The sequence below is a fragment of the Eptesicus fuscus genome, chromosome 9, assembly GCF_027574615.1.
Source record: "Eptesicus fuscus isolate TK198812 chromosome 9, DD_ASM_mEF_20220401, whole genome shotgun sequence".
In the NCBI taxonomy this organism is placed as follows: Eukaryota; Metazoa; Chordata; class Mammalia; order Chiroptera; family Vespertilionidae; genus Eptesicus; species Eptesicus fuscus.
The window spans coordinates 66,735,579-66,759,109 of NC_072481.1; the positions used below are offsets into that span (position 1 = coordinate 66,735,579).

The following is a 23,531-nucleotide window of genomic DNA, read 5'->3' on the forward strand; positions in this document are numbered from 1 at the left end:
AACCTGAGCCTGCAGGAGGAAAAGGAAGGCATCTGGCACTGTTTTTGTCAGTCTTCCTGCTTTGTTAAGCTTTTTCCTATATTGTAGGAGAAAAGGCTCTTCTATTATTATTATTATTATTATTATTATTATTATTATTATATTTCTAAAGAGTTCCTGCATCTTATCCCCTCTGTACCACTGAAGAATTACCATCCTATATAATAAAGAGGTAATATGCAAATTGGCCATCACTCCAACACATAAGATGGTCACCCCCATGTGGTCAAAAATGGCCAGGGGAGGGCAGTTGGGAGGGACCAGGCCTGCAGGGGAGGGCAGTTGGAGGTGATCAGGCCTGCAGGGAGGGCAGTTGGGGGTAACCAGGCCTGCAGGGGATGGTAGTTGTGGGGGACCAGGCCTGCAGGGGAGGGCAGTTGGGGGCGACTAGGCCAGCAGGGGAAGGCAGTTGGGGGCGACCAGGCCAGCAGGAGAGAGCAGTTGGGAGTGACCAGGTCTGCAGGGGAGAGCAATTAGGGGCAATCGGGCTGGCAGGGGAGCAGTTAGGCGTTGACCAGGCCGGCAGTGGAGTGGTTAGGGGCAATCAGGCAGGCAGGCAGGCAAATGGTTGGGAGCAAGCATTCCTGGATTGTGAGAGAGATGTCCAACTGCCCGTTTAGGCCTGATCCCACCAGGATTGGACCTAAACGGGCAGTTGGACATCCCTTGAGGGGTCCCAGATTGGAGAGGGTGCAGGCTTGGCTGAGCGACACACACCCTCTCGTCGTGCACGAATTTCGTGCACCGGGCCTATAGTAATAAATAAATGTTGTGAGGACTAGACAATAGCAGTAGAAGATGATATCACTGGTGAGGCAGGCTATAGCCACATCTGAGGAATTAGTGAAAAGAATGTAGAAATGTCCAAAGTGGCTCACTTCTCACAATGAAAAGCATAGTTGTGAACTGCCTTCCCCCCAAAATTATTGAAAACATTTTTGTATAGATCTTTTGATTTTTGATCAAGTGGGGGCTCCTCTTCCCCACAGGGTGCTGCTGGAGATAGAGTTTTTAAGATATCCAGAGAAAAAGAATTTTCTGAGACTTGCACAGAACAAGTGATTATTATTTGCATGGAATTAAATCCATGTGTTTCTAAAGTCCCATTTCCCTTAGTCCAGTCAGAAATGTACCTGGGGTTTCCGTACAGCATCAGGCTAGAGGCAAACCCAGTGTCCAGAGTTTCTGTTCCATAGTGGAGCAGGGCTCAGTACAGCATCAGACTAGCTGCAGTCCATCACTCCACTGTATGTGTGGGTTCACATGGCCGTGGGGCATGTGAGTAGACATCAGGAAACCAAGGATAAGCCGTGAGCCAAGTGTTCCAGGGGCAACCAAGACAGAATAAGAGAGAGAGAGAGAGCTCCTTTGTTTAGGGGATTATGTATCCCAAATCTTCGTGCCCTTGCAACAACCACATCCATTCTGGCCAAAGGTTTTTGTTCCCAGGGGTAACTGACAGATAAGTACCTTTCCTATGTCATCCTAACATTACTGGGCATATGTCCATTTTCCTTTTGTTCAGTCGTCTTCACCGAATGTTTTGCGGGGAACACACCTATAATATCTGGCCTTCCCTTTGCTCCTTTTCTATTATTAATAACTAGTTAATTACAATGGTATCACTTTGATCTTTTCAATAACTTAACACTTATTTATTAATTTTCAAGTATGGCAGAGGCCTTTTCCCTAAAGCCTATTCTTAAGATTTGTATAAACTTATTCCAAGGTATGCCAATTTCTGACTAAAGCTTAAAGATTTCTTCTCTGCTTTTGCTGTCCTTCACCTCACCTCTGATCCTTCCTTTCTCTAAGTCTGATTATTTAATATCACAATTCTCATGTTAACTGTTTATAATTTGTGTTGTTGGTCATGTGTGTTGGGAAGTTTTGATTGGGAAGCAGAACTCAACACTGCGTCTCATCCCTTTACCCACCATCCAGATGTGCAGCATTCAGAGCATTCCTATGGTGATACCAGTGTGTCTGGGGGCTGGATCCAGTGCAGAGCTTCTGATTCCAGTGGCTTTGAATGGGGAAAAGGAAAGGCTACTGAGCATGATCTCACGGCCCTCAAGAAAGCAGGGCTGTGCTTATAGATTCTACCCCTCTGTCAGCTGTGGGCATCATATTCAATGAGAAATTGATCTTCGTAGCAAAAGCATAGTTTTCTTTCAATAGAAGCACCTTAAAGGCACACAAGAATTATGGTGCAAATGAGAATACAAAATACTGCCTCTTTCTTTACCATTTTAAATATCATAACTGCACTTTGAGTCAAAGGTGGTGACATCATTGCTGGGTAATTGTCATGGGAGAGAAGCTTGAAGAACCCAGAGCACATGGAGGGTCCCGTCCTTCAGAGAGAGCAGGGCAGCAGGTTCAGACGGGTGTGCATATCCTTTCTGCAGCATTAAGTCCATACTTCACTAGTTCCTAAAGCTGTATCCTTTATTTTGAGAACCTAGAGAGCAGTTAATATAGTAAGAAAATGCTAGTTGGGGCCCTGTTGGATGGCAGCTCATAGAATCACCCCTATTTTTTGAACACCTGGTGTGTATGTGGTAGGAGCCAAATATACAATGAAGAAGATCATCAAGTAGATGAGATCACGAGGTAGTAAGAGAGACAGTTGTAAACAGATCATTTTAATTTTGCAATTATATAAAAGTGTGGTAGCTGGGAAATCACAGCACATTTAGCCGAAGGAAGAAACCTGATGCAATCTCAGGAAACCAGGAAATAGCAGTGGGTGGGGAGGAACAGAAGCTGGCAAATAAAGGGAACAGGGTGAGCAGCCTAGTTTAAGAAGTCTGTGTCCTGTGTGCAATGGTCCAGAGTCAATAGACTACACACAGCGTGTGGAATTACAAGCAGTTCACTCTAACCACAAAGGTCTTAAGCCCTACACCACTGAACAGAATTCTTAAAATGTTGAGCTGACCCTGAAAAAAATTTTTCCTTCTAATTTACCACCTTTATAAATGTGAGGCAGGAACTTGGAGATGATTCCAATCGACATCCTAGTAGACATTATATCTGAACATAAATTAGGGAGAAATCCCAGGACCTACTGAGAGGCCCAAAGGACAACAAAGATGCACATCTTGCAACTTCTGTTTCTTGCCGTAATAATTAGACTCTTTCTGTTGAGCATTTAAAATTCTGATGTGTATTTGCAACAGTTTGCATTGTCCCTAGCAAACAGGAGAGACTGTCAGGTTCCTGAAACCTTTGCCTACCTAATGTCCTATCAAAACGTCCTTCTGACAGATGACATAACTGCCTTCTACTTTTACTTTGCATATCTTTATAATCAGTAAAGTTAAATGTTTTATCTCTTATACTTTTGCCCATTTAAAAAATGTATTTGTTGCTCTTTGCTCCCACATTCATAAGGATCATTATAGCTGACAAAATAAAAGAAATAATAATAATACAGATTGCCAATATTTTCCTCATCATACCATTTGTCTTTCTGCCTTTCTTAAACATTTACTATGAATAAATCATCTTCTACCTTGTTTTTCATTTCTTTAAATTACTTAATTCAATCAAAAGTGAGCTTGTTTTTTCGTTTTGTTTTGTACATGAAATTCTGGTATTTATTTGGTAATCACTCTTTATTTTTAAACTTTTCTTGGGCAAAACTACCATGGTACACATACTAATAAAATGAGCCACAATGTTATGCTACTATAACATAAGGAGCCCTTTATAATATCTTTCCTAAACATTCTTAGCCTTTCTAAAAAAGAAAACTGGCCAGTTTTCTTCATTGGACCAGGGAGTGCTCGAGTAGTACGCTGGCTGCCATATAAAAGAGCTCTACAAAGATTGAAGGCCAGATGTTTTCAGTTTCTTGAATCTCTTCTTTTAGTAGATTTATCTCTTTCCTCATCTTCTCAGACTCGTTTTCAAATCCCTCAATAAGTAGTTCTTCTTGAATCTGTAGGAGAGGAGAGAATTCCATTTTGAAAATTCCAATTAGCAGCACTTGGTATTTAACAACTGCAACAGCTAAGCACATGTTCTATTTTTCTACTAACTTAGATGCTCTTTAATACATTTGTCCAAAAATTTCCAAATATTTGGACCTCATAGTGGGAGTATCCATGCTTTATGCCTTTCTAAGATCCCTCAGTGTGATTTCACTGGGGATAAGGAGGAGCTGGGTTGGGTCAGGCCTGATAACTATGCTTAGAAACTGTTCCAGCCCTGAGGATGCTCTTTGGGAAGTTTGGAGGCGGTTCAATTCAAATTATTTCTCAATTCCATTGAAGTACGATGACTACACATGTAACATATAATGGGAATTTCTGACTCTATAGAACACTGGTTATAAAACTCCAGATTGGGACAGAGCACGCATTTTACTCTGGGTGCACAGAATAAATCAGGCAGATCTGGCAACAAATGCAGCCAACATTAGAGCTTTCTGCATCCTGTATAGCATATCAGGCACAATCTGACATCTTCCACCAGATGGATCTACTTGAAGTCTCTTTGATGGTTGTAGCAAACATCCTAAGGACTAGGACTACAGGACTAAGGTCCTATTCACTTGGGGGCACAATGAGCCAGTTCAGGAGTCTGCGACATGTCATTTGTACCCTGCAGACTCTAATGCCACAGAAGATGCTGAATCATAGACTTACGGCTTTAGAATGACCCAATTAATTTGGCATTTCACTGACTCACATGCCTTTGGGTTTTCTTCAGGGTTTATGACTTCAGTTAAGTGTTTTGTCCTCCCCTTCACAAGGACCCAGGTGATTGATTGTCCTCTATCCACTGCCCAGACCCCACCTGGACTTACCTTCTGCTTGTGCTCCAGCATTCTTTCCTGCTCCCTCAGGCGGCTTTCGCTTTGTCTCCTAATCTTCTCCTTCAGTTGGACTAGGTGTTCCTGGAAGCTTTTGTCTTGAGCATCCATTTTTTCCTGCTGTTCCTTCTGCTTCTGTCTTAGCAGCTCCTGTTCCTTCTCCGCTTCCTGATTCTTGGCATGCTCAGCTGTTCCCCAAGAGTTTTACAGAGGAAAGAAAATAATTTATGCTCAGCCGTACCCTCCTGACCTCAGAGACTAAAGGGACTTTAAAATGGTAAGGAGAATGTGATGGAAAGGCATTAATTGGCCGATTAAGCTACCAGAATTCCCCTGGTTAGTTTCAGTTTAGTTGACTTGTTTAACAGAACTGGAAGCGCCTTGTTTCAGGAGGGTTTTGCTCTCACACCTGTTGCAGGGCACTGCAGGAACCTCCCCTCACATCTGTGATCAGAGCCCTGAACTGTACCTGCTAGAGCCTTCTCCTCAGCAGTGAGGGCTTTGTCTGCCTGCAGGATGGATTCCTTTGTTGCAGCCTGTGACTGTACAAAGCTCTGGAGGACCTCATGTGCCTGAAAAAAAAAAAAGGAGGAATTGACTCTGTAAATTCTTCATCATTCTTAGGATCTCACAGTGGTTGCCTTCCTTCCACAGTCACAATAAAAACCCCAGCCTGGCCCATGTGGCTCAGTTGTTTGGAGCTTTGACTCTTACACCAAATGGTTGTGGGATCGATTTCCACTCAGGACACATACCCAGGTTGTGGGTTCTATCCCCAGTCCATGCATGTGTGGGAGGCAACCAACTGATGTCTCTCTCTCTCTCTCTCTCTCTCTCTCTTAAAAAAAAAAAATTCATTAAAAAATTCAAACCTCTTTAGTTAGAATAAAACCCTCAATAGCAACCTCTTTCCTATCTCTCCAGCTTCCTATCCTAATATGCCAGCCACCAGCCACCCCAGGTTCCAGACATCCAGGCTTATGTACAGTTCTACACTCATCCTGCATTGTTTGCAATAAGTGCACTTTCTTTTTCTTCTGACTGGATGCTCATCTACACTTTCTTTACTCAGGTAGCATGTATTGACACTTCAACTTGTAGCTTCTCCCTCCTCTTCCAGGAAGCTTTGCTAAACTTCCTTCTGAGATTTGAATGGCTTCCAGGTACACAGACCTTCCCTACCAGCTCTACCACTTGCTGTCTGTCTGCTCTTAGGAAACTTATTAGCTTCTCGGTGCATCTCATTTCTCAAGTGTATAACGGGGATGATATTATTCTAATAAATTGATAATTCAAACACAGCACCTAAAATGATACGTGTAATAGAAAGTGAGTGCTCAATATATGTTAGGCGTCACCATCATTATCATCATCTTCATCAGCATCACTATCAGTGTATACTAATATGATGACCATATCCCATCAGATCCTATTGACTATTTATATGTCCCTTTTCAGTAAGGTCATAAGATTTTTGAGAATGTTGTTTCTTTAATTATATATCTCCTATACTTAGCACAAAACTATTACACTGTTTGTTAAATAAAACAAATGTTCTATTTCATCTAGATTTTGGATGATAATAAATCCCATATTTAGGAAGAAATATTTCTGGTTTATGTAAAAGTGTCTAACTTACTTGGATATAAAAAACAAAAATGTAGGTCTTGCCATGCTTTGCTTTTTCTCCATATATGGTGTGGTGTGGTCTTAGATTTTAAAAAAGCATCCACAAAGACCCTCTAACCCCAGTACCCTACATTCTCCCCTCTTTTTATATCTCACCTTCACTCCTTTCCTGGGCACCATGTTATAGGACTGTTCCAGCTTGTCCATTGCTTCTAAGTAGAGCTTGTATCCATCAGGCACAAAGAAAGTTCCTCTTGAAATACTTTCCATCAAGGGCTCTGAAAGCTGCTTAAGCTGAGCCTGGCAATATTTGCCAGATGCCTCTTCATTCTGCAGCAAGAAATACTCCTTCTTCATGGTTATGGTTTCCTGTCAGGGAAATGTGGAGAAACCCAAAGGAAAGAAGCTGTTAGTAGGGAAGGTCCAACTGTGGTCCTCGTGTAAGAAGCTGTCTTACTTGCGGTCAAGATGGTGAAGCAGGTAACTGCTGTGCTCATCTCCTCCAGGACCACATTAAATTTACAACTAAATTATAGAACAACCATCAAGAACATCTGTAGCCTAGCTGAAAAGAAGTTCTATAACGGAAAGTATAAAGAAGATGCCACCATAAGACTGGTAGGAGGCACAGGTCTCACACTTATGTGTCGCAATTAAGAATTGGGAGGGATAGTTCAGCAGGGATAACTGAGTGCCCTCCAGTGGAATGATGGGTCCCAGCCCACACTCGGTTTCCCACTTCAAGGAACAGTACCAGAAAGAGGAATTCCCACAATGTCTGTCTGTGAAAACCTGGAGAGATTGTGAATGAATGAGGAGGGCTTTGGGAGTCTCAGGACTCAACTTGCTCACAAACTCACTTGCCCTAGTCTTTCCAGGGCAGCATACAGGGAAGAATGAAATTGACCAGTGTCAGGGCTAGGGTGCAGGGGCAGAGGTCAGGGTGGCTCTCTCTGGGGAGAAGTGGGGGCCGGTGCCCATTGCTCCTTTGATAAGCACTCTCCCCACCCAGCTGGAAAACACAAGTGGGCACCAAATTTGAGCTCTCCAATAACATGGCTAACATAATTTATACTAGAGGTCTGGTGCATGAATTCATGCATGGGTGGGGTTCCTCTGTAAGGCCTATCAGGGACCCCAGGAGTTTGACTAGCTCAGGGAAAAGGCAGCAGGCGATTGGCCAGCTGGCCCCACCACTGATCAGGGTGGGAGGATCCAATCAAGGTGGGGCCACTGGCCCAGCCCCAATCAGGGTGGGGGGTCCAGATCAGGGGCAGGGCCGGTTGGAGAGAGGGGCTGCAGGCAGTTGGGGGATGCCGATCAGGTCCTGGATCAGGCCAGCTGGCCGCCACAGTGGAACTCATAGCGACCAGTCATTCCGGTAGTTCTGACCATTTCACAGTTTGGTCACTGGGCTTTTATTTATATAGACTAGTGACCCGGTGCATGAAATTAAAAGGGGATTAAAAGGGGATTAATTAGAGGAAATAATTTAATATTGTTGTTTGCCCTTTCTCTATAATAGACGTGTCAGAGATGAAAAAAAATTAGTAAAATATATGTGAAAACCTTCCTCCTGTCAGAGTCTGGGTCACCACAGGACCCAGAGTCAAGTCCCCACTCACCCACATGCACCTCAAAATCGCGTGAGACCCAGACACAGCTGGCCCCCCACATTGGGATAGATCCAGACCCTGCCAGTCCCTGCTGGGCAAGCCCCACCAGCAGGGGGCATAGCCTCAGGTCTCCTGTCAAGCCCCGCTGGGTGGGGAGCATGGCCTGAGGTCCCCTGTCAATCCCAGCCAGGAAGCAGGGTACAGCCTCAGGTCCCCTGGCCCAGTGCTTGGGTGGGGGGCATGGCCTGAGGTCCCCCTGTCAAGCCCTGCTGGGTGGGTGGCGCTGCCTGAGGTCCCCCGGCCTGGTGCTGGGGCGGGGGGAGCAGCCTGAGGTCCCCTAGCCCAGCACCAGGACAGGAAGTGCACCTTGAGGTCCCCTGTCAAGCCCTGCTGGGTGGGGTCTTGGCCTGAGGTCCCCTGTCAAGCCCTGTTAGGTGGGGTGCATGGCCTGAGATTTCCTGTCAAGCCCTGCCCCGTGGGGGACATGGCATGAGGTCCCCTGTCAAGCCCCACGGGGGCAGGGGAGGGCATAGCCTCAGATCCCTGCTGATTGCTCATTAAGGCTCCTTATGGGAACTTGGCCTCAGCTTTGGGTGCAGCCATCTTTGTGATGGAGTGAAGGTCAGTTAGCATATTCCCTCTTTATTAAATAGGATTACATTGGAAATTCCTTGAGACACTACTCCAACCAGTTTTTACCTGGTCCAATTGCTTCCAGTAGGTTTTCCACATAAGCAGCCTGTCTTAGCTCACACCAACACTGTCTTAAAATCTTTGAAAGGCCTAGAAACACCCACAAAGCAGTGGTTGGCCTTGGCATGCCCTTGCTCTTGCTAAGCAACTCCAAGTCTGGTATAAGCAGTGACCTGAATAAGCAAAGCAATCTTGAGAAAGAAGAACAAAATGGGAAGTATCATGCTACTTGATACATATACAGTAAGTTATAGTAACCCAAACAGCATGGTACATGCATAAAAACAGACACATAAGGTCAATGGAAGAGAATAGAGATACCAGATATAAACCTCCCCCTATATGGTCAATTAATGTCTGACAAAGGAAGCAAGAATATGCAATGGGGTAAAGACAGTCTCTTCAGTAAATAGTGTTGGGTAAACTGAACAGATCCATATAAAAAAAATAAACACAAAATGGATTACAGACTGAAATGTAAGACATGAAACCTAAAAGAAATCATAGTCAGTAAAGTCTTTGACATCACTCTTAGTCATATATATATATATATATATATATATATATATATATATATATTTGCGTAAGTCTCTTTAAGCAAGGAAAACAAACAAACAAACAAAAAGAAATGTGTCTGCATCAAACTAAATTGTTTGAAAACATCTACAAAAACAAAAACAAAAAAATACTCCAGTGAACAGGAGAAGATATTCGCCAATAACATATGATAAATCTGATAAGGGATCATTATTCAAAATTTTTAAGGAACATACAATTTCACACACACACACACACACACACACACACAATTAATATATTGAAAGGGGACCTGAATAGACACTTTTCCAAAGAAGACATACAGAGGGCCAAAAGACATAAAAAGATGCTCAATATCACTAGTCATCAGGGAAATGCAAATTAGAACCACAATGAGATATCACTTCATACCTGTCAGAATGGCTATCATCAATGAATCAACAAACCACAAGTGTTGGCAGGGATGTGGAGAAAAGGGAACCATCATTCACTGTTGGTGGGATTTTAAGTTGGTGCAGCCACCATGGAAAACAGTGAGAAGACTCATCAAACAATTGAAAATAGAACTACTGTATGACCCAGCAATTCCACTGCTGGATATTTATCTGAAGAAATCCAGAACACTAATTTGAAAAGGTATATGCACTTCTACATTATTGCACAATTATTTACAATAGCCTAGATATGAAAGCAACTTAAGTGTCCATCAATAGGTAATTGGCAAAGAAATGGTACATATATACAATGAATATTATTCAGCCATATAAAGGAATGAAATGTTGCCATTTGTGACAACATGGATGGACTGAGAAGGTATTATACTAAATGAAAGAAGGCAGACAGAGAAAGACAAATACTATATGATTTCACTTTATGTGGAATCTAAAAAACAAAGGAAATGGAAACAAACTTATAAATATAGAGAACAAGTTGATGATTGCCAAATGGGAAGCAATTTGGGATGATGAGGGAAACAGGAAAAGGGATTATGAAGTACAAATTATCAGTTATAAAAACAGTCACTGGGGTTTAAAGTATAGTATAGGGGATAAAGCCAATAATACTGTAATAACTTTGTCTGGTGCTAGAAGGGTACTAGACTTATTGGGGTGATAACTCTTTCAGTTATATAAATTTCTAATCACTATATTGTATATCTGAAGCTAATATAATATTGTATGTCAACTGTAATTGAAAAAATTAAAAAAATTAAAAATAAATAAATAAAAAAAGCAGTGTGATGGCATCAGGGCGGACTGGGAATTGGAATGACCAGGCATCATATGGAAAGTCCCTTATTCACTTTGGCTCAGGCTCAACCCCTGTGAAATTATGAGGTCTGTAGACATGGTGCCTTCCCCCCAAGTTGATATATTATTGACACATGACATTATAATAGTTTCAGGTATATAACTTTGTGAATCATTATTTGTATACATTGTGAAGTGATCACCACAATAAGTCATTAACATCCCTCACTTTATCTATATATATAAAAAAGGCCAATATGCTAACTGTCCATCTGGGTAATGACATCACCTAGCAATGCCCGGCTTCCTCTCCCTAGCAACGACTAGCCTCCTTGGAGTTTCTTCAGCCCAGGCTTTATAGCCAGGTGGAAACATTTTACACTTTAACCAAATGTCTGTGAAGTGTTTTCCCATGCTTAACTTCATTTGATCATCCCAGAAATCCTGGAGTAGGTAGATAGGAGACTCGGTGGAATCCTATTTTCTTTTCATTAGCCAGAAAACAGAGATTTAGAAAGCTTAGAAACTCGACCCATCTGAAAAGAAGTAAGAAATGGTGGACCTTGAAAATGACTTCAGGTTTTCTCACTGCGCAGAATATAGTCAAACACTGCTGCAGTTAAGTATTTCATTTACCCTTTGCAAAATCTACAACAATAATCTGCTTCATGTTGATATTTACTGCTGTGTTGCTGACAATTACTGAAAGAGAAGTTGGGGTGCTTCACTGGGCTGGAAAAAATTTAGCTACATCAGAAAGCAGGTCTAATTAAGCAAGTTCATTCTCTATATATAAAAGGCTAAGTTGACTTACGCATGCATAATATACATAAAGCACTCACTGGTGCCAATCAATCGCATGTATATGTTTCGCTCTGTCATTGTCGATCATGAATTTGGTTGACACATCTATTATGGAGACAGGGCGAATAGTGATATGTTTCTTCTAATTATTTTCTTTCAATGTGCACAAATTCATGCACTGGGCCACTAGTATAGTTATAAACATTTATTTTTCTTTGGATGAGAAGTTGTAGGATTTACTCCCTAGCATTGTTCAAATGCACAACCCAGTTTTATGCATGGTTCCTTTATCGGTAGTAGGGTTGACCAACAATGAGCAATAGAGACTTCATATGACTTTCTTCTACAAACTTGGATTGCTATGGATAAAATATATGCATAGCAAATCAATTGCCCACTAATGAGTTCAGCGATCTCTGAACAGAGTTTTAAACTGCTCATATTTTTTTTCTATGAGGGTTTGATTGTGCAAAAATATAGAAACAAAATATATTTGCTGTACTTCAACATTTTAATGAAGTTGGTTTTATTCTATATGAACTGAGAGATTTTTGTAACCTGTAAAATAGTCAAAGGAACACTCAAAGACAAACTTTCAGTGAAGATGCTGATAGTGAGTAGAATTTTGATGTCTTCTTAGAGTTCTCTTCCCAGGTGTGCACTGCCTACATAGTTCTTGGATCCATGGGTGTGATGAGTATTAATCATATGATTAGATTATGTCATACAGCCCAGCTTGACTTTAAGATAGAAATTTTCAGGTGGGCATTACTTAACTACATGAGCCCTTTAAAAGATTTCTCCAGTTGATGGCAGAGTAGGTAGTCACAGAAATTAGAAACAATACAAAAAGATATGATGAATCATTGCTGGCTTGAAGGTGGAGGGGATTTCCCAGAACCTTCATTTGATCATATAAACCCATTTGAACCTTGCTTTCAGCATGTGGTACACTGAGCAGGGCACCCATATCTTGTTCTGGAATCTGACCCGAAGAACTGTGTGTTTTTGTACTCTGCTAAGTACATTATCTTTTGTTTTGCAACAATAGAACATAAAAAATAATCTTTTAGAAAAAGCATGTACAGTATTCTATAGAGGCCAGTCACTCAGAACAATCCAGGCTCATTCCACAGTTAGAAACATGTAAACTGGGTAGTCACAAAAAGGGAGTCTAGGAATCATTATAAAAGGGCAGTTTTCAGGAAGGATGTAAGCTAAGATATCCTATCTAATAAAAGAGTAATATGCAAATTGACCATCACTCCAACACACAAGATGACTGCCCCATGTGGTCAAAGATGGCTGCCCCCATGTGGGAACAAGATGGCCACCACAAGATGGCCAACAGGGGAGGGCAATTGGGAGGGAGCAGGCCTGCAAGGGAGGGCAGTTGTGGGTGATCAGGCCAGCAGGGGCGGGCATTTGGGAGGGACCAACTGCAAGGGAGGGCAGTTGGGGATGATCAAGCCTGCAGGGGAGGGCAGTTAGGGGTGACCAGGCTGGCAAAGGAGGGAAATTGGGGGTTACCAGGCCTGCAGTTTGGGGGGACCCAGGCCTGCAGGGGAGAGCAGTGTGGGGGACCAGGCCTGCAGGTGAGGGCAGTTAAGGGTGACCACGCCTGCAGGGGAGGGCAGTTAGGGGTGACCAGACCTGAAGGAGAGAGCAGTTAGGGGCAAACAGGCTGGCAGGGGAGCAGTTAGGCATCAATCAGGCTGGCAGGAGAATGGTTATGGGGTGGTCAGGCTGGCAGGCAGAAGCGGTTAGGGGCAATCAGGAAGGCAGGCAGGTGAGCTCTTAGAAGCCAGCAGTCCTGGATTGTGAGAGTGATGTCCGACTGCCTGTTTAGTCCTAAACGGACAGTGGGACATCCCTCGAGGGGTCCCAGATTGGAGAGGGTGCAGGTTGGGTTGAGGGACACAGTCCCCCATGCATGAATTTCATGCACCGGGCCTCTAGTCTTACCATAAGCTTCTTCTGGAACACCTGGCTGTCATCCTTGAAGGAGTTCTCCATGAAGATTGCAATGGCTTCCCTCTCACAGGCTGTGTGCAGGTCCAGCAACTCCTGCAGCATGTCTGTGGGGAAGCTCACTCTCTGGGCCATCTGCTCGCTGTAGTGGTCGGCTGCCTTCTGCACAGCCACTGAGTTCTCTTGCTCAGCCAGAGTTGTCACTGCGTTCTCCAAACAAGGCACTGCTCCACTGTTGATGGCATCCACATAGGCTTTTGCCAGAGTCCCTAGCCCTGAATGACACATTATATTTAGGAAATTAAAAGGAATTTCTCACTGTTTTACAAGTATTCAAGATCAGCATTCTAAAAATTGCAACAATTTTACTGAAATGAAGTGTTCTGTTTTCTTTTTCTTCTCCCCATATTCCTCCTTGTCTTCATTCTTATTGCCTCCTCCTTTTACTTTTATGTGTTTTTTTCTAATAATGACATTACTGTCTATTCTATTCATTCTTTTTTTAATTTATGGATTCATCACATTCTAGTATGAAAATAATAATCTCATCCAACACATTCAAGAATTTCCTAGAATAATTTCCCATTGAAGTTATAAAATGAGTTTAGCTTATAGGTAAGTAAAGTAGGTAATTCGTGGGCACTATCTCAACTGAATGTGGGGGTCACTTTAAAAAAAATCAAGAATTTTAGGACAGTGACACAATCATTAAACCAAACCTGGGCCCAACTCAGCATAGGGCACTGTGTGTCTACCCAGTTGGCATATCCGTGAATCTCTCCCTGCACATAAGTCTATAGTTAAAATTTCTTCTCAAACGCTAATAAGGTTTCAAAAGCTTATGTTCTGCTATATATTTTTTCTAACTGGTGTAAATTCTCAAAATATCTTGTGTATCCTCAACAAGACACGCCCATCTCATTGGTCTTATCATCATCATGCAGATTCCCCTCCTTAACAGCAGCTTGTGATTATGTCATTAGTGTATTAATTTCATGAGATACAGTAGGCTTCACTAATACCTCATATAGGGAAACTTTAATGAAAAACTTGCATGTCTATGTGTGGCATGAATGTCTGGGTTTCCACATCACATAGGGAAGGAAACAAAATTACCAACAAATTCAAGTGCAATCACACACAGTGAACTGCAGAGAAACTTGCTGTAACAATGAAGACTCACCAATTCCAGTGACAATGATTTCTTCTCTTAGAGTCTTGGTATTTGCATGTGTAAGGATATATTGACAGAAATTTTTGGATTGCTCCTGAAAATTCCATTCTAGTTGGTTTTCTGACATCTCCTCCATATAGTGTAATACTTTTTTGTCATTTGTAGGGTGCTCAAAGACAAAACACTTCCGCCTTGGAAAGAACTTCCTGATATACTCTCTAGGCATGTTGGATTTCTGGATTTGGGGATCCTCGCCTATAGAAAAGAAAAAAAGTAATCACTGATGAGGCAGTCTTTAGTCAAGGAGGTTGAAAACATTCATTTCCAGGGATTTTTGCATCACTGTAACACTGGTTCCTGTAAGTCTTCTTTTATTTAATCATTTAATCTCCTTTTATTTAATGCTAATAATCTACCAAAGCATAGAAATTGTAATATTTATTTATTTATTTATTTATTTATTTATTTTTTTTTTTATTTCCAGAGCCAGGAGCATAGAAAGTACTTCTGGAGAAGACAGGAGGCGGGCATCTATCCCAAGTGAAGAAATTTATGATTATTTTCCTTAGCCCTTCCATGGTGTCCAATGGTTTAACTGTTTATTATTTTTGAATGCTAGATTAATCTCGAAAATGGTCAGAAATACTTTTGATATTATGGACCTCATGTCAGAAATAAAATGTGGGCTCAAGTAAGAGTGATTTTTTTCTGGTAGAAATAAGGATATTTATGATACTCCTGGGAAAAGTTTCATGTGAAGGACAAACAATACTCTGAACAGTAAAGACAAACTCCTAAAAATCAGAGTTAAAATATACAAGCAATATAAATACATTCATGGATTTTTTTTTTTTTAGCAGACATCATCAAAAAGTAATGTTAACTTAATGCCATTTGGAGACCTCATCTGTTTTCTGTATCAGTTTATATTGAATGTGACAATGTCACACAGTGTGATTCTAGGCATATATCAGCTGTTTAATAAATGATGCTTGAATGAATAAATAAATTATTAAATAAGCAAAAATGAATATGTTCTTAGGTACTACCTATTATTCTCTTTGCTAAATGTACTCAGTGTTAGGAATTTAATATTTCAAAATATTGTATGAGGCTATAGAACGAAGAGAGTGATGTTATCAAAAACAAATAATAAAGGATTTGACAGTCTTGTAGAAAGGATATGTCAATGATTCTTTTTTTGGGAAACATTCATATAAATATCCTTTATATGAAGAATGTAACCATGCAAGCTATTAAAATAGACAACACGAAATGTATTTCAAAAATAAAGTCATTTGATATGTTTGTGATTCTGTGTTTATCATCTTCCATACTAATGAGCATTTTTTGCTAAATAGAAATACTAGTAGATGAGCTCTGAACTTAATAAGTAACACAAATATTTGGCCTTAAAAAATTGTAGCACTTGTTATAATCCTGTAAGTTAATTTTCATGGTGTCAGTTTTTCTAAAATCATTTGTCCAACAATGGATTCTACATTTTCTCAGTCAACTTAAATTCTGGTCACTTGAGTTTTTTTCAGTAATAATAACAACTAAAACCATACCCACCTGTCATACACATATCACCAGTAGCACAGGCCTCAATTCAATAAAAAATAAAGATTGACCTTAAGTGCTGAGAAACAGGGCTCAGTTAATCACACCTCCCACTGAAACCTCCGCCACTCAGACCATCCTCTGATACCTGGAACCAACTTCAAGGCATTCTCCAGGTACTCATCTTCAGTGATGGTGCGTCCATCTAACTTCAAGTCCAGCGTGAAATCCCGTACAACCCAAACAAAGTCTGGAAAGAAACTTGCAAACTCGGCTGAGTCATCTACTTCACCAGAGCTGGGAGAGGACTTTGTCCTGATTAGCTTTGTTAGTTCAGTCACATAGCTGGGATCTTAGTTAAGGAATGAGAAATGCTCCCCACCAAAATTTCCAGATCTCACCCAGAAACAATTTTTATTAACATTCCTATTCACCCTGTGTTCTTTTCCCTTCAACCATGATTATTGACATGAGGAAACAACAACGTCAAAAATTGTCTCAGTTACATTCCCATGGCACATGGAGGTCTGGTTCCCGGAAGGATACTGCAGCTGCTCCAGGGCCTGGTGGTTGATGCTGCCCATGCTGTTGTAGACAAACATGCTGCTCAGAAGCACGGCCAGGGCAAAGATCCACAAGTCATTCTTAGGGTCACCCTAGAAAGTGCATTAAGCAGGGGACTTAGGTGTCTATTGTTTTTGTTTGTTTGATTTGATTTTTAAAAGTTAAAATGAAAACTAAAAATCTAAAAAGTACTTTTTTTTTTTTTTTGGCTAATGCTCACTTGAGGATATTTTCCCCATTGATTTTTTAGAAAGAGTGGAATGAGTGAAATGGAGGGAGGGAAAGAGAGAGAGAGGGAGAGAGAGTGAGAGACATAGATGTGAGAGAGACACATCTATTGGTTGCCACCTGCTCCCACCTGGATCAGGGCTGGGATTGAACTTGCAACCCAAGTACATGCCCTTGACAGGAAACTGAAACCTCGACACTTCAGTGTGCAGGCCAATGCTCTAACCACTGAGTTACATCAGCCAGGGTAAAAAAACTACCATTTTTATCAAACTTGACTTTAAAGATGTAAAAGTAAAATGGAACTGTTAAAGAGGTATTTTTTAAAATTATACTTACTATAAACTTAGTGAAAGAAACATTATCAAAGCCAAACTATAAATGATGCCTGTATTCTAAGATGTGAACACTGTAATGCAAAGTTTAAGTGTATAAATGCACTGATCTTTCCCTCAACAGGCACATTTTCCCAATTTATCTCTCATCTTACAATATAATCCATCACTAACATACAAATTACACCTAAATTGGCTAAATCTAGACTTACTTAGGTCTTAGTCTGTTTTTTTTTGTTTTTGTTTGTTTGTTTGTTTTCACAAAACAAGCTTGAAAGCTATAAGATGAGCTAATATTAAATTGTGTATTATGGCTCAAGTCAAATTACAGGATTATGTTTTTCAACACATAAACAACAACTAAAATAAAACCTGAAGAGAGCCCAGTTTAATAAGTGATTTAAGACAAATGGAATAATGGTGGGAAATGAAATCTTAAGCTATAGAAGCCGATTTGTGTTTCAGTCGGAAACCATGAAGCCTTCTCCGCCTGTGATGTATGAATTGCACCCACTCGGCAACAGTCTTAAGTGTCCCAAACACTAAGAACTAGTAAAAACTTTAAGTTTGAGGAACTCCAATGTGGAAAAGCTACTCCAAGCATTTCACCTCAAGTGACTGAGAAGGTACTTAAAAAATAAATCCATGAAAAAACCCTGAGAGCATGAGACATCCTTTAAGAAAGGGACTTTTAAATGAACTGCTGACTCTGGAGGGCCTCTACCTTTCACTTCTAATTAAGCATTGGAAGAAAAACAGAGACTGGCTAATTATTTTTATCCAAATAAAATGCTAACTTAAGGGAATCCCTAGTTATTCAAAGTCATAGGTGAACCACACAATACTCATTACACAGTAAGCCAAGGATAACAATCCAGATCTGTTGTTAAAAGTACAAGTTCATGTACAGAATTATCATAATGCCATCCTATATAATAAAAGTCTCAACCGAACAGTGAAACGACCCCCTGTTGGTCAGTGCACTCCAACAGGGGGAGTGATGCTCAGCCTGAAGCTGGGCTCACTGCTGGCAAGCTCAGCAGTGGTGGTGGGAGCCTCTCCTGCCTCCACAGCAGCACTAAGGATGCCTGACAGCCAGCTTAGGCTCACTTATGGGCCTAAGCTGTCAGTTGGACATCCCCCAAAGGTCCTGGACTTCGAGAGGGTGCAGGCCAGGTTGAAGAACCCTCCACCCCTGAGTGCATGAATTTCATGCACCAGGCCTCTAAGTTTTAAATATTATCTAAATTTTAAAAACCACAAATCTTCATCATTCAGGTAAAAAAACAAATTTTACGTTTCTTCAAAGTGATGTCAATGTTAAATGTGATTAAAACATTTAAGTAAAAGCTTTTGTCATTTTTTTTTTCTTCTACCTACTGAATATTTTCCAGTTTCATTGGATTTCTTTGGGAAAATAACATGGAAAATATTGCTATTATATAATACAAAAGAGGGCTCTCATTTATAAGCAAACCTGGAACATAGAAGGCTGTAAGAAATATGTCAGTGAAGAGCCCATTTAAAAACTATTCAGCATTTAGTATGTAGACAATTGGAATGCACAATTGAAGACTATAGTTCTTGAAGAAGTGGGATAAAACATCATTTATCAAAAGACCTTGGTGTTAAAGAGTGCCCTTGCACCCTCTTCTAACGCTGTAGGAATACATCAGATTTGGATTTCCTTAGGTCTACTACTTCCTTAAAAAAACAAACAAACAAACAAAAAAACATGGGTATTGAGCTACAACTACAAGTGACTAGTTCAAAAACTGTTTTAAAAGTTAGATTTGTATATTATAAATTGTACATTCAAAACCATCTCTTACAGTCCAAGGTTAGTAACCCAGCCAGCTTAAATCAAAGGTTTTTCTCACCTAGATCCCAGTATATGGATGACTGACTCAAGTACTTACTATACTGGGAAGTAGAGATCAAGAAAGTATTTATTGGTCAAAGCTTAAGTTACACAGGATGTGTCCTTGCATCAGATCCCTCTTCAACTCAAGCACTCCTTTACTGACAGCACTTTGTAAATCACACCAAGAAAATCACCCCAGATGGCAGAAGCTAACACATTTAAAATGTGGTCACTGTAGCTTTTTACTTGGATGGCAGAAGCAATCGTGGAAGATGGACTAGATCAAGCCTTCCCCAATGTTGTAGGACTGAGCGAATCAGTGAGCTCACCAATAAAATTATAGTAAATTAGAAATATGCTTATGTAAACCAGAGGGGCAGGACTGTTAGCCCTTGAGGGAAAGAAACTATCCACAGAACTAGAGGCTTTTTAAATTCAGATTTTCTAATTTAATTCTCCCTCCCCATCTTTTTTTTTCCTTCTCAGTAATGGAAGCCAAAGGTGCATTAGTGCCACTTTCAACTTAGACTCATGCTAACATAAATAAGGAGAAAAGATTGAATTGCAAGTAACACTATAAATACAAAATACTTATATTATCCCATAATAGTGCTTTTTGTGGGTCTAATTAGTGTCTTTAGAGAAGTCAGTGCAAAATTCATCTTTAAAGAATACATATTCCTAGTAGCCGAAGCTTTTCTGGAGATTTTTAAGTAAATTATTTCACTGTAACCCATTTTCATGGGTCCTACCTCCTACCCCATTAATCTCTTACAACTTAACTAGTAGGCCCCATGAATTATAGTTTCCTCTGGGAATGACTGGGTTGGGATCCCAATTTTCGTATCCCTGATAACACTGCATATTACTTAATCCTCAACTATGCTCTTGTTCTGTGCTTTATTCACTGCCATATCTGTAGTACCTAACACAAAGCCCTGAATGCAGCTGTCCAATAAGTATTTAACCTGTACTTGTTGCCCCAGTGTAAACATAAAACGATCTGTTCTTAATCAAAGTATTGAGTTTACCAAGAAAGTTCAACAAACTAGAAGTTTGCCTCATTGTTCCTAATTGAATGTGTGGCTTAGAGAAATACATCGTGAAAGTTGAGGTGGCAAATTAAAATGTAAGTGGAATATCAAGAACAAAGAAGACTCTTTGCCTTACCTTTTCCACATCGCCCAGGCCCTCAGTGTCCAGAAGGACCAGAGTGTGGTTGGGTTTCGAGGGGTGGGGTACACACCACATCCAAATGCCCTTGGTTTCAGACCGCACTGTGGATCCCAGAGGAAAACCTGCAAAGGAAGAGGAGAAAGCGGATAGAGTAACAGCAGATAGTCCAGGCTGCCCATGGGTTACACTGGTTAAACTTGTCAGAATGTGAGTGCCAGGCTGGGAGGAAGGTTGCTTTCATTTCAACAAGTACAGCCTATCCAATATTTATACATATTAAGGATTTTCTCAAGAAACATTTTGTATCCTCAATTTACCTCATACTATCAGTAGTAGTTCAAGCTATGTCACATTACACAATTAATGTAACCTTTACTGATTATATATATATATATATATATATATATATATATATATATATATATATATATATATAATTTTTAATCCTCATCCGAGGACATGTTTATTGATTTTAGAGAAAGGAAGATAGATAGATAGATAGATAGATAGATAGATAGATAGATAGATAAAATTTGACATGAGAGAGGGAAACATTGATTTGCTGCCTCTTGTACATGCTCCAACCTGGGACTGAACCTGCAACCTACTATGTGCCCTCACCCAGAATCACACCTGTGACCCTTTGGTGTACAGGACAATGCTCCAACCAACTGAGCCCCCCAGCCATGGCTTGACCTTTATATTCTTTCTGACACTGAAGAGCTCCCTTGTCCTTCAGGTTCTGGTGGAGTTCAACCAGTGGGAGGCATCAAAAGGAAACCAGAGGTCAGACATATGTTCTCTTCACTTTCCCCCTAGTGAGCCACGGTGTCCTATTGCCTCTATACCTTTACCTTTGGTCATACCCCCTTCCATGCCATATCTCTGGTCTTTGCCACATTCCGTTATCCACTTTTGCTTGCCTCATCTGCTATAGTAGTTATAGAGTCTACCTGGCCATTGCTATTGCCACTCTCTGTATGCATCCTCATCCCATATTGGTTCTTTGTGTTGTGCTTATGCCCTTGTAAATCACCCCCCATTAAATGCTCTTTAGTACCCCCGAGTAGGTCATCTGAGTCCTGCCAGGAACTGGATAATACATCAGCGTTTGTTGGAATTTTTTCCTCCCCTTTATCCTTGTATTTTCCTCAATTATTTTTCTCTTCTAAAAAATCATGAGTTCTTTGCACACTGCTTCAAGTGATGGCAAAATGGAGGGAAAAAGAGAAAGGATCTGTGAGATTTTCTAGATCCTCTTTCCAAAGGGAGAAATTAAACACACAGTGGGAGAGGGTGTGAGGTATATGCCAAGTAACCCCCTGATTATATATCTTGTCCCACAGTCCAGGAATTTGACCATCTGCCATCTTCCAATGTCTCCTTCAATGAAGAATGGAAATGAACATGATAAAATACCTAGGGGAGGTTGACTCAGCATGGCTGAAGCCATTCAACTTCTACATCCAGATTATGTTCCACAGACAGGACATAAAGCCTGAGGTGGTCTGCATTCTTCTACATGTGATAGTGTTTGTTTTCTAACTAACCCAGAGTAATCTGAAGTTTCCATTACCCCAGCAAGGAAAGGCAAGGTATAATTGGAGGTCGTTGGTCTCAGCTTTGGGAGGTAAAACAGTTGTAAACAAAGAGAAGAGTTCACATACTGAGAGAGAGAGAGAGAGAGAGAGAGAGAGAGAGAGAGAGAATTCATCAAAATTTTGCCTTGAAATGGAGCAAACAACTGGATAGTAGCCCCATTGAAATATGGGATATACAGAATACACTGCTATTTGTTTACCTCCTATCCCTTTTTAAAAACAGCAACTATTGAACAATGTTTGTATGCTAGAGTTTAGAGCAGAAATGCTGTAGGAGGAAGGAAGGGAATACTTTCTGGAGCTGAGCTGACTAATGGGTGGATTTTTGATAGGGCTAGGGAACTCTTTATTACTGAACAAATGAGCAACATTTTGTGGACAGATGGGGTTGAAGTTATAAATCTAGCAATGAAACTTAAAAGTTTTCTTCACCGGGAGGAATGAGGTCTTTTTTAATGATGGCCACGAGAGTGGCAGGATCAGCCTCTGTTATCACTGTCTCCAAGCAAATGGCCCCCACCCCAGAACAATACTCACCCTGGTTCTTTCCTGCCAGCCGGTTCATCAGGTAGGATTTTCCTGTCCGATACAGACCTGCAATGGCCACCACCACTACAGGTTGAGAGATCTTGTCTAGAGTCTCCAGTGCTGTTGGGTTTACTGTCAGCTGATTATTCTGATTTTCCACCAGACAGATGGGGTCCATCAAGGTATATTCAGAGGCCATGGTGAGCTTTAACACAGAGGAACAACTCAGTACAACACAAGATCCTGAAGTCATATCTAATGGTTACAGAGGTCATTTGCATATCAGCTTTACACTCCTGGAGAGTATATATCAGTTTCCTACATTTTGTATGTTTCTAAAAGATAAGTGTTTAGCCTAGTGTGTCAAGGCCTGCTACAGACCTTATGTACATTATTATATTGATCTATAAATAAACCTTAAAACAACCTTGCCCATGTGATGCATAAAAGGATTATAATGAGAAAATCAAGTGGGAGGAGACAGACAATACAGAAAGCAAATAAGCAGCATGTATTGTATATGTATATTAGATGAGTTTCTATAGAGTTTCTATAGAGGGTGGTCACGGAAGCTTTGCCTCTCAGAGAAAGAGAAATAAATGTGATCTTTGACCTTGAGGAGGATAAGTTTAGTGAATCCCAGAGCAGGAGAGGGCTGGAAGAGAGGAGATAGTGAAAGGAAGATGAAGAGATGAAGAATGTGGCTCCCTCTCAAAATACAATAGGACAACCCTAGCCAGTTTGGCTCAGTGGATAGAGTATTAGCCTGCGGACCGAGGGTTCCGGGTTCGATTCCAGTCAAGGTCACATGCCCGGGTTATGGGCTCAATCCTTAGTGGGGGAGTGCAAGAAACACCCGATCAATATTCTCTCTCATCATTGATATTTTTCTCTCTCTCTCCCTCTGCCTTCCTCTCTGAAATCAATAAAAATATATTTAAAAAGCACACAATAAGACAGAGAAAGACAAGTGTCACATGATCTCACTCATACATGGAATTTAAAGAACATAAGAAACTGATGAACAAAATAGATCCAGAAACATGTAAACATGGAACAGTCTATGGAATCTCAGAGGGAAGGAGGGGGTTGGCCAGTGGGAAGTGATTAACCAAAAAACTTGTCTGCATATAT

At 40.8% G+C, this 23,531-nt stretch overlaps 1 protein-coding gene across 1 annotated transcript; it reads right to left on the minus strand.

Moving 5' to 3' along the window:
• Nucleotides 1-3,814: 3,814 nt before the first annotated feature.
• Nucleotides 3,815-22,599, minus strand: LOC103304268 (guanylate-binding protein 7-like). Its single transcript, XM_054721327.1, has 10 exons — nt 22,407-22,599; nt 20,263-20,390; nt 16,648-16,757; nt 16,250-16,446; nt 14,548-14,793; nt 13,359-13,639; nt 6,650-6,862; nt 5,334-5,436; nt 4,859-5,052; nt 3,815-3,988 (listed from the first exon to the last, which is right to left on the minus strand). Exons 1-10 carry the CDS (start codon nt 22,594-22,596, stop codon nt 3,815-3,817), a joined length of 1,836 nt encoding a protein of 611 aa, XP_054577302.1. The 5' UTR covers nt 22,597-22,599.
• Between the last annotated feature and the right edge of the window lie 932 nt (nt 22,600-23,531).

Excerpts from the sequence above, each read along its gene's own strand:
- LOC103304268 (XM_054721327.1), bottom strand. The coding sequence starts at position 22,596 with ATGGCCTCTGAATATACCTTGATGGACCCCATCTGTCTGGTGGAAAAT. Across the intron at positions 20,391-22,406 it reads GCTGGCAGGAAAGAACCAGG|GTTTTCCTCTGGGATCCACA; the intron begins GTGAGTATTGTT and ends CTTCCTTTGCAG. Across the intron at positions 16,447-16,647 it reads CAGGCCCTGGAGCAGCTGCA|CTATGTGACTGAACTAACAA; the intron begins GTATCCTTCCGG and ends CTAAGATCCCAG.